The sequence below is a fragment of the Bos javanicus genome, chromosome 29 (assembly GCF_032452875.1).
Source record: "Bos javanicus breed banteng chromosome 29, ARS-OSU_banteng_1.0, whole genome shotgun sequence".
NCBI lineage: Eukaryota > Metazoa > Chordata > Mammalia > Artiodactyla > Bovidae > Bos > Bos javanicus.
Genome location: NC_083896.1, coordinates 19,205,472 through 19,219,918, shown reverse-complemented (window position 1 = coordinate 19,219,918; position 14,447 = coordinate 19,205,472). Strand labels below are relative to the sequence as shown.

Below are 14,447 nucleotides of genomic sequence, written 5' to 3'. Positions count from 1 at the left end.
TCTCTCCTTTCACTGAGACTTACTCTGGAAGAAAAGTAAAAGGACAGTCATGTTTTCTTCACCACTGTTGGTTTCCAAGCCTGGGTCATGTGAAATAGAGTAAGGGAAATGTCTCATAAAGTTGGAATTCATTACAATGAACTGAAATATCTAATAATTGAAATGGAATGCCCTTGTAACTATGAAGGACTGGGAAATTAATGGAGCTTGCTCAAGATTTTATGGGGATGGGAATAACAAACACACATAGCAAATTTAACACAGAGCAGTGAGAAAAAATAAAGTTCATCATGGTCAGTAAGCCAGTTCCACCTGTTAGAAACTGAATCATTTCAGTTGAAATAGTGTGAGCAGATTTCTTTTTTCTAAAGGAGACAAAGAAAGGGAAGCTCTGTATTAAATACTTAGTGCCAAAGAGGCACATTCAGTCCTGGTCTCAGGCCTCCTATTTGAAGATTCAGATGTCCTACCTTATGATACCAGTGCAGGTACAGTCGCTGTTTTTCCCAACACAACAAAAATCCAAGTACCTGAAACAACAACAACAAAAAAAGAGGAGAATAATTTGAAATGAAATCACCATAGTGGTACCCAAAACACTGTTGTCATCTCAACATTCCTTTCAATCCAGCATTACATTCACTTCTCGCTACACCTGCCCCTTTCAGCATCAAGGGTTTGTTACACTATTCCTCTGCCTAAAAAGCTCTCCCTTTCCATGCCACCAACCCTTCAAGCAGTGCTCCATGTGACCTCCTACTTGTAACTTTCACCAGCAACCCAGAGAGAGTTTATCTTCTCTGCAAATTTGTAACAATCACCACACTGATATTCTTCCAGAGTTCCTACCAACTTCTTTTCCCTGTGATGGAGCTTATTCCTAGTATTATGCAGAACTAGTAATAAGAGTGAGGGGCCAGCTCTTTGATAGTCTCATTGAATTTCCTTAAATTTTTCTTCCTCTTCTCATCTAATCAAGTTTCTCCTATAAATGTGCCAACAATAAAATAATAATAATACTGAAATGTTAAAAAAAAAAAAAAAAAAAGCTCTTCTTTGAGGAACCAGTGCCACTGTTACAATTGTTAACCACAGTTGTTAACATTGGTATTAGTCAATAAATCTTAGATTCGAATCCAAGTCTATGCAATCATCAAGTCGGTGTGCAGATGGAGACTGAAAACTGGAGTCTTTAGATGCTAAGGATATTAAAGAGAGTTTGAGTGCATAAGACACTCACCTTTTTAAATAATTTTATGGATATGATTTTATTTGTACTTTACCAATGTACAATACAGGCGAGCTGGTTGGTCTATGAAGTATGGTTCTTGCTTCCAGCACAAGAGGTCCTGAGTTTAGGTCCCAGACAAGACCTTGGGCTTCCCTAGTGGCTCAGACAGTAAAGAACCTGCCTGCAATGTGGGAGACCTGGGTTCAATCCCTGGGTTGGGAAGAGGCCCTGGAGGAGGGTGAGGCAATACACTCCAGTATTCTTGCCTGGAGAATCCCAATGGACAGAGGTGCCTGGAGGGCTACAGTCCATGGGGTTGCCAAGAGTTGAACATGACTAAAGAACTAACACTTTCACTTGTAGGCCCTATAAAATACCATTTTATTAAATATTATCACTCTCAATTGAAAGAAAAAAAACTGAGAATTAGAAGAGTTATGTGACTTGATTAAGGTTACAAATAACTGAAAGATAAATAGAAACCTGGTCTCCTCTGTTGCTACCACTGTATCCAAAAAGAGGTATAAATATAAATATATAGCTTACTAGACACTGCAATTCCATCTTAGAAGTTACCTATACCATTTTATGTTTATTGTGTATGAGTGAAGTACAGTTTGGTGGACCCAAGCACATCATTCATCCATATCTTCCTCATTAAAAAGTTTCTTACTAATCTCTGTCTACATACATTCTCCATACAATGACTTTGAGAATGATTATCCTAACTAGAAATCTAATTAATGCTAAATGTCTTGGCCTATTTTTCAGGCCTTCCAAAATCTTTGAAAATCCTATCGCTTTAGCCATATTCCACATTATTCTTCATTACACCTTATATGTTAACAGTACTGATTCTTCTGGAGAAGGAAATAGCAACCTACTCCAGTATTCTTGCCTGGAGAACCCGATGGACAAAGGAGCCTGGCAGGCTACAGTCCATGGGGTTGCAAGAGTCAAACACAACTTAGCGACTAAATCACCACCATCACTGATTCCTCCATCTTATCTAGTCAAACTGTATGTATGTCTGTCTTCCTGACTTTGTCATGATACCCCCATGTTCTGGAACTTTTTTCCTCCATCCCCATAAACATGTCTAAATCTAACATCCCTTCAAGATCCCCCTCCTGTGCCACCTCTTCCAAGAAGCCTCACCTAATCTTGCTGGCTGGAAGTTAACTTTTCCTTCCCAGTACCCAGGCAGAACTTTATTTAGGACCCTCTAATGACAGAGCCTTTGACTGTATGGATCACAATAAACTGTGGAAAATTCTGAAAGAGATGGGAATACCAGACCACCTGACTTGCCTCTTGAGAAACCTGTACGCAGGTCAGGAAGCAACAGTTAGAACTGGGCATGGAACAACAGACTGGTTCCAAATAGGAAAAGGAGTACATCAAGGCTGTATATTGTCATCCTACTTATTTAACTTCTACGCAGAGTACATCATGAGAAACGCTGGGCTGGAAGAAGCACAAGCTGGAATCAAGATTGCTGGGAGAAATATTAATAACCTCAGATATGCAGATGACACCACCCTTATGGCAGAAAGTGAAGAGGAACTCAAAAGCCTCTTGATGAAAGTGAAAGCGGAGAGTGAAAAAGTTGGCTTAAAGCTCAACATTCAGAAAACGAAGATCATGGCATCTGGTCCCATCACTTCATGGCGGATAGATGGGGAAACAGTGGAAACAGTGTCAGACTTTATTTTTCTGGGCTCCAAAATCACTGCAGATAGTGATTGCAGCCATGAAATTAAAAGATGCTTACTCCTTGGAAGGAAAGTTATGACTAACTTAGATAGCATATTCAAAAGCAGAGACATTATTTTGCCAACAAAGGTCCATCTAGTCAAGGCTATGGTTTTTCCTGTGGTCATGTATGGATGTGAGAGTTGGACTGTGAAGAAAGCTGAGCACCAAAGAATTGATGCTTTTGAACTGTGGTGTAGGAGAAGACTCTTGAGAGTCCCTTGGACTGCAAGGAGATCCAACCAGTCCATCTTAAAGATCAGTCCTGGGTGTTCATTGGAAGGACTGATGCTGAAGCTGAAACTCCAATACTTTGGCCACCTCATGCGAAGAGTTGACTCATTGGAAAAGACCCTGATGCTGGGAGGGATTGGGGGCAGGAGGAAAAGGGGACAACAGAGGATGAGATGGCTGGATGGCATCACCGACTCGATGGACATGAGTTGGAGTGAACTCTGGGAGTTGGTGATGGACAGGGAGGCCTGGCGTGCTGCGATTCATGGGGTCGCAAAGAGTCAGACACAACTGAGTGACTGGACTGAACTGAACTGAATGACAATTATAATGCTCTTTGTTCCTTACTTTTGTCTATGTCCTGCTGCTGCTGTTGCTGCTGCTGCTAAGTCGCTTCAGTCATGTCCAACTCTGTGCGACCCCATAGACGGTAGCCCACCAGGCTCCACCATCCCTGGGATTCTCCAGGCAAGAACACTGGAGTGGGTTGCCATTTCCTTCTCCAATGCATGAAAGTGAAAAGTGAAAGTGAAGTCACTTAGTCATGTCCAACCCTCAGCGACCCCATGGACTGCAGCCTACCAGGCTCCTCCGCCCATGGGATTTTCCAAGCAAGAGTACTGGAGTGGTGTCTATGTCCTAGTTCCCTGCTAGATTCTATACTCATTGAATTAAGGACAACTGTAACTTTATTTCTCATACTTATCTCTGAAGTGCCCTGTATGAAAACAGAAACCAAACGTTTTTGATCTCTGTAACCTAAGTACTTATCACTCATATAATATATTTTGCTGAAAGAAAAATTAATGATCTCTGTAACCTAAGTACTTGTCACTCATATAATATATTTTGCTGAAAGAAAATTAATGCAAATGTCAACTCGTGTGCAGGTTGGGTTCTTTAGTATCAGAGAGGAAATCAGAGGAGACAAGAAATTATGAAACCAGAGAAAGATATACATGTCCTATGTGTAAGTGGGCACTGAAAAACTCTAGTTACCTAAAAGTTAGTCTCCCATAAGCTTTCCAGTTCTGAAGACTCCTCTGCTGCCTGGCCTACATTTCTCACACTACATGACACTACTCTATCACTCTATCATATATCTCACACTACACAACACTACTATGTCAGGAAACAGGCAGGGTCTCTATTACCTAAATACATTTGCTAAAATGTAATTTGCACCAGATTAGGGGATTAGCATTTGAAGAGCAGAACAGGTTTAACTCACTAGATAATTTGTAAGATCCAGAAAGACTGATCCTCAAGAAATGGGCTATGAAATGAGTAGTCCAATGAATAAGTGTATTGCCATGTGAAGATGCAGGTGTCTAAAATGACAACACTGAATGAATCAGAAAATAAGCCATGAAACACAGGAAGAGAAAAAGGATGTTCTGCCGCCCTTTCAAAGGATCAAAATGAAAAGACACACCCTCTAACAGCACAACCCTTTTTACCCCTCTATCCCTCCTGCCTAATATTTAAGTGGCTGATGAAAACCCAGACTCTGCGAAGAGTGATCTGAGGGCTCCCAGCACCAACTGGGAACCATACCACAGACAGAGCACCTCATGAGACTACTCAGGAAGGGAATGGGAAAAATGGGAAACATTACTCACCAGTAGCAATGTTGTGTAGGCAGCCAGGATCCCAAGGAAACTCAGCAAGACAATGGACCAAAAGAACCAGACTCCTGTACCTAGGAAAACAACCCTGCAGAAATGTGTTTCAATTTCTAAAATAAAGAAGTTAGTAGTATCTCTGCCAAGGATAGGGGATAAGACTGGACTAGATGAGGCATAAGAAAACAGGGGAATAAGAAGAGGAGCAATTTGGGAATAATTACCCTTTGCAGGTATTTTAGTTGAGAAGTTTTAATTTTGCTCTACAATCAGGTACATTAATAGGATTCTGTACAACTTGTATGCTTTTTAAAGTTATTTAGAATAAAGACTCAAAAAATATATACTCTTTAAAAAAAAATAAAATGCAGAAATTATGGAATATCAAAAGAGAAAAAGTCATCCATAAGTTCACTGCCTTCATATAGCTAATACATGACAATTTGGCAGATTCCTTGTCCTTATAAATATGTTCTCTTACATAATAGCAAGCCACTATATTAACATCTATATCTTGTGTAAGAGATTTGTAGTCCTCCTCATTACTAAAGTAGTTTGTAAGTTAAAATTGCTAATAAACTGATTTAAGTTAAACAATGTTATAATTACTCTAAATATTATATGTCATAGAATTTAGATTCTTCATTTCAAGATAACAGAAATTATTTCCTCTCCTTATGAGACCTAGAGAAATTATGTTTTAATGATATAAAATATAGATTATTGAACATATTACTACATTAAATATAAGAAAAAAATCTCTTTGGTCAGGGGTGAGAAGACATGCCAAGAGAAAAAGTTAGACAAGCAGTCAACCTAGCAAGGCTGATCCCAGATCAAGACACTGGGAAGAGTATCCTCTAAAACATGATCTCACAGCCAGGAATCAGAAAATGTGTAAGTGATGTTACCAAATTAACCTAATAATGCCAACTAATACAATAACTTGCACAAAAATATAATTAAGATAACAATCAGAAAAGAACAATAAAAAATATATTCAAGATCTTCAGAGAGATAAAGGACTCATATCCATATAACAAGAATAGAATGTTTATATACAAGCAGAGTAATAATCAAAAAATGAAATACAGGGGAAAAAAACATGTAGGAAAGACATAAAGCAGTCTAAAGACAGCCAAAGAATTAATTACATGACTTATCCAGCAGCAATATTGACTTTATATTCCAAATGAGAAAGAAAAGTTTGGTTTTGCCTTCAATGGTACCTCTATCTTTTCTAATAATTTCTCTAGCCACATTATTTTCTCCCCTCATCAACATAATGGCCTTCTTATCTATTTTCATTTGCATGTAAATATTTAATATTAGGTCATTTCCAAATTCTCCCATCAAACAGGTGAAGGTCCCATCTGCCCGCTGAGTACTGCTGGCAAAGGAAAAATTGTGGGAGACCTGCAATGTGGGAGACCTGGGTTCGATCCCTGGATTGAGAAGATCCCCTGGAGGAGGGCATGGCAACCCACTTCAATATTCTTGCCTGGAGGATCCCATGGATAAAGGAGCCTGGTGGGCTAGAGTTCATGGGGTCACAAAGAGTTGAACTGAGTGACAAAGCACAGAGACCTATTAAAAAGAGAACCAATTAAGAATTCTACAAAGGAAAATACAGCAAGAAAAATTAAGAATGCAGTGAACACATTTAATAGCAGATAAAACACAGCCAAAATAATTTGTTTAGCAAAAAACCAAGTCAGGAGACAAATATCAAGAAGGAAACAGAGACACACAAAAAACATGAAAAGTACAGAAGAAAGAATATGACACTTATGGGAAAAAGAGAAAAGGCCTAACACACATGAAACTAATGTTTCAAAAGGAGAAGCAGTCAAAAATGGGATGAAGGCTTTGCTGGTGGCTCAGTGGTAAAGATCCACCTGCCAATGCAGAAGACACGGGTTCAACACTTTATCCAGGAAGATCCCACAGGAGATGGGGCAGCTAAGCTCATAAGCCACACTAGTGAGCCCACATGCTGCAACCATTAAAACCCACACGTCCTAGAGTCTATGTTCCATAATATGAGAAGCACCAGAATGAGAAGTCTGTGCACTGAAACTACTGTGAGTAGCCCCTGCTCATCACAACTAGAAAAAAAGCCCACATGCAGCAACAAAGACTCAACAAAGCCAAAAATAAATAAGCAGATACTTTAAAAATAGTTTTAAAAGAAAAATGAAAGATAAAGCCTACTGCTGCTGCTGCTAAGTGGCCTCAGTTGGGTCCAACTCTGTGCGACCCCATAGACGGCAGCCTACCAGGCTCCCTCGTCCCTGGGATTCTCCAGGCAAGAACACTGAAGTGGGTTGCCATTTCCTTCTCCAATGCATGAAAGTGAAAACTGAAAGTGAAGGCGTTCAGTCGTGTCCAACTCTGTGCAACCCCATAGACAGCAGCCCACCAGGCTCCCCTGTCCATGGGATTTTCCAGGCAAGAGTACTGGAGTGGGGTGCCATTTCCTTCTCCAAGATAAAGCCTAAGAATTTCCAAAATGATTAAAAAATATTGGATTGTTCTGGGATGATTCAGAGAAATACTCACTGTTGGAATTAGACCTTATGCTATCACAGAAAATGCTAGAGAAGGTTGTTACATATGCTCTGACAGTTGATCACTGGATGACGTTTATGCCTCTAATTTAAGTACTAGTATATAAGATTAACTACTAGTCACACATCTTATTTTCAATGACAGAGAAATGGGATAAGAAAAAATTCATATATATATATCTCCTTACATATCATATATATTATAAACATACATTTTATTCATATATATCATTTGAATACATATATATGTGTATATATATATATACACACATATATCTGTATGTTGTTGTTCAGTCTCTAAGTCATGTCCAGCTCTTGCGACCTCACAGACTGCAACATGCCAGGCCTCTCTATCCTTCACTATCTCCTGGAGTTTGCCCAAGTTCATGCCCATTGAATTGGTAATACCATCCAACCACCTCATCCTCTTGTCCCCCTCTTCTTCTGCCTTCAATCTTTCCCTGCATCAGGGTCTGGGAAATATATATATATATATATATAATACATATCTTTGTCCTCTGGTGTCACTAGTGATGATGTTATGTTAGACTATAAGAGGAACATTTTCAATTAAGGTTACTATTCAGCTGCCTTTAAAGTAGGAAGATTATTCTGGATTATCAGATTGAATCCAGTGCAGTCACATGAGCTCTTAAAATAAGTAAAGAAGGCAGAAAAGGATGTCAGAGACATGAGAAAGGAGAAATCAGAGAAATCTGAAGCATGAGAAGGAGCTAAAACACCACTGTTAGATTTGAAGATAGAGAAGGTCACAAGCTAGAAGCTGAGAACCCCCATCTGACAATCACTAATGAACGAGCACTTCATTTCAACAACCAGAAGAAACTGGATTCTGCCAACAACTTAAATAAACCTGGGAGTGAGTCTCACTCAGAGCCCCAGTTAAAAGCACAGGCCAGCTAAGCACCTTGAGTACTCAGGTCATACCTCACTTCTGACCAACAAAACTGTGAGATAAGAAATGGTATTCTTTGGTGTCACTCAATTTGTGGTAATTTACCCTGGCAGCCATGGAACTACCTATGAAACCTACTGTGGCTTTAGGATCAGGGGGAGTTCACTCTTATATTCACATCTATTTGATGATGGAGCATTGCTGTGGGGATTATGAATGATTTTGAGTATGTTTATTGGAGTATGCACTGCAGAACTAGAGAAATAACCACAGGGTGGTCTAGGGACCCACTATGCCCAATGAAGATATGGGTCTGAACCAGAATTCTATTGACCACCTAATACTCAAAAGTTCCTACTCTTACTAAGGAATCATAGCAGGATTTTATATCTCCAGTTATACATTTCAGAAAGTTCACAGTCAGTGTCCAGGAATCCCATAAAAGTATTTCTTCTTCCCCAATGACAAGAAATCTGGTAAATTATTAAAAGTTCTTCTAGGAGAAAACTAGGAGTAAGATTGATAGGATACAGTTCTGGCTGCGCAGCAATGTCTTTCATCTTTTGTCAATGCCTTTGCTCCATTCAAGGGCCAATTCACTTGGTAAATAAGTGAAATAAAGAACAGGAAAACAATAACAAAATCAACAAAACTAAAATTTAGTTTTTCAAAAAGATAAGCAAAATGACAAACCTTTAACAAGACTAACCAAAAGAAACGCCAAAAACAACAGCAGCAGCAAAAAACAGCCCTAAACAGACCCAAGAATCAAGATTGCTGGGAAAAATATCAACAACCTCAGATATGCAGATGACATCATTTTAATGGCAAAAAGTGAAGAGGAACTAAAGAGTCTCTTGATGAGGGCAAAAGAGGAGAGTGAAAAAGCTGGCTTAAAACTCAACATTCAAAAAATGAAGATCATGGCATCTGGTCTTATCACTTCTTGGCAAATAGATGAAGAAAATGTGGAAATTAATGTCAGATTTCATTTTCTTGGGTTCCAAAATCAATGTGGATAGTGACTACAACCATGAAATTAAAAGATGCTAGCTTCTTGGAAGAATTGTCATGACAAACCTAGACAGTATATTAAAAAGCAGAGACATCACTTCACCGACAAAGGTCCATATAGTGAAAGCTAGGGTTTTTCCAGCAGTCATATATGGATATGAGAGTTGGACGATAAATAAGGCTGAGCACCAAAGAATTGATGCTTTTGAACTGTGGTGTTGGAGAAGAATCTTGAGAGTCCCCTGGAAAACAAGGAGTTCAAACCAGATATCCTAAAGGAAATCAACCCTGAATATTCATTGGAAGGATTTATGTTGAAGCTCTAATACTTTGGCAACCTGATGCGAAGAGTCAACTCATTGAAAAAAACTCTGATGCTGGGAAAGGTTGAGAGTAGGAGGAGAAATGGGTGACAGGGGATGAGATGGTTGGATGGTATCACTGACTCAGTGGACATGAGTTTGAGCAAACTCTGAGATATAGTGAAGGACAGGGAATCCTGACATGCTGTAGTCCATGGGGTCACAAAGAATCAGACATGACTTAGCAACTGAACAAAAACGATAAATAACATTTTTAAAAAGCCTCATACTTAAACAGACCCCTTTCCCCATCACACACCAAATAATGGGTAAGATATATAACAATCAAGGCTAGAGAAGCTGGAAGAACTGAGAGTTGTCTTGGAGTAAGAGTTTGGCCAGAAGGGTGCTCAGATCACATATCATACCTGTTTTTAGAGTTTCAGGAAGCCCTGTAAGGACAGAGAAGGAGTAAGAGGCTGGAGGTGAGACAGATATCAGGGTTCATGGACAGAGATCATGAAGACCAACTAGTGTAGACATCAGTAACCCAGATCAAGAAGTTGAGGAACAAGGTATCAGAGGGTCATCTGAATAGAAGGACTGGGGACACTGGAAGCACAGAGAAAGCTTCCCCCTGAGCCAGATTTGGTCTAAGAGTGAGAGTGAGCACAGGTGGAAGGGAAGTAGTATAGTAGCTGAGGGTGCTGAGTATGCTTACGCTTCCCCAGAGTCAGGCCTCCCATCCACGAGATGCAGAAAATCCAACTTTGTCCACCCTCCCTCTTATGTAACCAGATCTTTTCAGACTGAAGTAAGATACATGTTGTAATTATACCAAAGAGCCTTACACAAATGAAAATACAAAAAGTGAAACTCACCAGTCAAAGCCATTGAATTCATTTGAAGTTTCTATCCATGTGAAAAATAAAAGCACAGACAAGCAAAATGACATAATCAGCCATGGGTAAAATAATCGCTCTCTCTGGGAAGAGACAGAAGGAAATCTTATTTAACTCCATTTATTTATGGTACTTCTGCAACATCTGTTTATACTCCTCAAAGGTCTACATAGTTATAGTGTAGCATTACCCTCCCCTGACTGGAGAGACCACTGTATTCTTTTAACCCTATGGAATTTTACAAAATTTTATTTATAACATTATCCTGAACTAAAGTTTTGTATGTATATGTTTATATCTGATGTCACAGTTTCTTCTTTGAGGAAAAGGAAATTTCATTACACTTCTATGTATTCCCAATCATGGTCTCTCAACAATCATCTGTTGATTCATCTACCCCTCCATGTACCAAATGTATGTTCATTCACTGAGTAATTCATTCATTCATTATTCATCAGTTCACTAATGAATAGTCACTTATCTACCCACATTTGGGGGAGAAGAGCATTAGATTAGGGAATAAATCATTTTTTTTCCAGTAGCTATAATGCTAGGGACTTCACAAATTATTTACATTTACTTTAATTCTTATATACGAGTTATACAAGTTAGGTATTGTTGATCTCATTTTGTAGAATAAAGAGTTAAAACTCAGAGAGGTTAGGTTAAATGACTCAAGGTCATACAACCAAGCAGGGAAACAGCCTGGATCTGTGAGCTCAAAACCAAGATGGAAATGATCTTTCTGCAAACATATACAAACTGAAGCTTGAAGACAACCCCTGCACTGAAAATTGTATCACAAACTAGCCGAACAATACACTGTCAAACTCTTCCCAGGACTATGACTGTATCAGAAGAATGAGAAATCTCGCCTCATTGGGACACTGCATCCAAACTATTAAAAACGTATAGAATAATCCCTGCCCTGTACAAATTACACAGTTATTGTGAGCACTAAGAATAAGGAAACAAAATGGAAAACAGAGTTCTTCAAAATGGTGAGAGATATTATAGGTAACAAGGCACTAAACCACCACTTCTGGAGTAAAAATATGAAGAGAACAGGTTTTGACTCGGAGTATACTCACCCTCTACACAAATCATGTGTGGACTTTTAAAAATATGTATCACATAGTCACTCCCCTACTTACAACCCTCCCAGAGCAGCCCACTGTACAAGAATATCATCCCAACTGCCTGCCATGGCCCAAAGGTCTTACATGATTAAGTCTTGCCCATCCCTGACCTCATCCCATTATACATACTAACTCCATTATTGAACTCCAGACATACTGGTCTTCTTTATGTTTCTAGAACATGATCAGATCTGTTCCTTTGTTGTTCAGTTGCTCAATCATGTCCTACTCTTTGTGACTTCTTGGACTTCAGTACACCAGGCTTCCCTGTGCTTCACTATCTCCTGGAGTTTGTGCAAACTCAAGTCCATCAAGTTGATGATGCCATCCAACCATCTCATCCTCTGTTGTTCCCTTCTCCTCCTGCCCTCAATCTTTCCCACCACCAGGGTCTTTTGCATTGACTTGGGTGCATTGACTTTTGCATTGACACTTTGCATCAAGTGACCAAGTATTGGAGCATCAGCATAAGTCCTTCTAATGAATATTCAGGGTTGATTTCCTTTAGGATTGACTGGTTTGATTTCCCTGCTGTCCAAGGGACTCTCAAGAGTCTTCTCCAGTACCACAGTTTAGAAGTATCAATTCTTCAGTGCCCAGCCATCTTTATGGTCCAAATCTCACATCCATACAAGACTACTGGAAAAACAGTTTTGACTATACAGACCTTTGTCAGCAAAGAGATGTCTCCGCTTTTTTAATACACTGTGTAGGTTTGTCATAGCTTTTTTTCCCAAGGAGCAGGTGTTTTTTAATTTCAAAGTTGCAGTCACCATCTGCAGTAACTTTGGAGCACAAGAAAATAAAGTGTGTCACTGTTTCCATTTTTCCCCCATCTATTTGCCATGAAGTGATGGGACCACATGCCATAATCTTCTTTTTTTGAATGTTGAGTTTTAAGCCAGCTTTTTCATTCTCCTCTTTCACCCTCATCAGGAGGCTCCTTAATTCCTAAGAGTTTTGCACTTCCTGGTTCCCCTGCCTGGAATATTTCTGCCCCCACGTGTATACAAGGCTGATTTGATTTTTACATTTAAGAGATTGCTCACATGACATTGCTTCAAAGCAGTCTTCTCAACCATGCTCCCATTTTCCTATGTATTATATTCAAAGCAGTTATCACTATATGAAACCATCTTTCTTCATTACTGTTTATTACCTAACTCATCCCACTACAATACAAGCCACAGGAAGGCCAGAAGCCTTAGTGGTCTTACTCACTGTGGAGCACATTCAATGAACTTGTTCTTGTTGCATAAACAAATTTCCTTATTTTGATTCTCACTGTTGCAACACTTGCTCAAAAATGTTCAAAGGCTCCCCACTGTTTACAGAACAAAGTTCAAACATTTTAACTTGACATAAAGATGCCTCAAAATTTTATTAAAACATTCCTTTCTGACCTGATCACTTACCATTTATCACCTTATCTGCTCATAAATTCAACACTGGAAATTCATGTTTCCCTAAACACCACTATATTTCTCTATCTCTGGACTTCTGACCACCTGAATTCCTCCACCTAGAATCCCCTACACCATCATTCCTATAAGTGGAAGATGACTTCACAAGTCAGTGACTCCAAGAACAGCAAAATGATAGCTAACATTTATTGAGTGCTAATTGTGTGCTGAGCCCAGTTTTAAGTTTCCACATAACACTTCTCTCCTCACAACAAACCCAATTGGTGATTACTATTGCTACCATCTCTATTATTCAAGTGAGGAACCAGTCCCTGGAATGTTAGGCAACTGGCCCAAGGTCCCACAGTAGTTAAGCTCTAGTTTGGAGATAGTCAGTGATGAAGCCATAAATTTAATCCAGGCAGTCTTTCCCTAGAACAAAAGAAATTTTCTCTTTTGCTATATGCTAGACTCCTTCTCCTGAGAAGAAATAGGGCTTTGAGAATTATCTAAGGACTTTGAGAATTATGTAGTTTAATTCCCTATCTGTAGAAGGTCTCAGAGATAGCACAAAACCAGCCCAAGGGCAGAGATGGAACAAGGACTAAAACATTGTCTCAGGCTCTGGTTCAGGGATTTTTCCCATTATACCACTCTTCCTCTTCCAATGGCATCCTTCCCAGGAATCCTCCCTTCTTTCACTCTATGTCCTTCTGTATAGCTCTCTTATCACTTAGTACATCATCCTTAAGTAATAAGTATCTGTTCAATCGATTTGCTCTTCTCCGTTTTTGCCATTACTATGCTAATCCAGGACACCATCAGCTTTACCTTGAATATTGCTGTTGCTTTCTCTTTGAAGGCAAAGACATCTCCTGCATTACTCTTGTACCTTTTTTTGCATCTTCCATATGAAACCATTCCAAAACACAGCGTGGGCAACATTAGAAGCTTAAAATCTTTAGGGGTTCTTTTTTACCCCGATCTTAATTTAGGGACTATTTCCTACATGGCAGACGTCAAATTCTTAAAACCACACAACATCTGTTCCATTCTCTCTTTACATTCACTTCCTGTCACTTCTCCATTCATATCCTCCACTCCACCTAAAATATACTAAGCCTTTTGACTCCTCCAATATCATTTCTTCTGCCATCCTCCATTCTTTCCCTATCTAATTCTGATCACTTTACACCTTCTAAATAAAGTTATTTTTGACCCATTAAACATGATACATGACTGTGTATGTAGACATACACACACAGAGACATGCACACTATATAGCACTTCTCTCAAGGAGAGAATACACACTTTCCCATATCTAAGAAAGTGTGGTCCGTCTCCCTCCCGACTCAT

The 14,447-nt window shown here is 39.2% G+C and overlaps 1 protein-coding gene across 2 annotated transcripts in view; it reads right to left on the bottom strand.

Annotated features, from left to right (window-relative positions):
• Positions 1 to 14,447, bottom strand: part of LOC133241097 (glycerophosphodiester phosphodiesterase domain-containing protein 4-like) — a 133,852-nt gene that overhangs the window by 100,107 nt on the left and 19,298 nt on the right. The window contains exons 3-5 of one of the 2 annotated variants that reach the window (XM_061406183.1): positions 10,529 to 10,632; positions 4,843 to 4,936; positions 471 to 530 (exon numbers count right to left, since the gene is read on the bottom strand). In XM_061406183.1, the coding sequence (XP_061262167.1) occupies positions 471 to 530; positions 4,843 to 4,936; positions 10,529 to 10,632 (258 nt within the window). Of the gene's footprint in view, positions 1 to 470; positions 531 to 4,842; positions 4,937 to 10,528; positions 10,633 to 14,447 lie in introns of those variants that run through there. The other variant, XM_061406184.1, reaches the window with a different exon arrangement.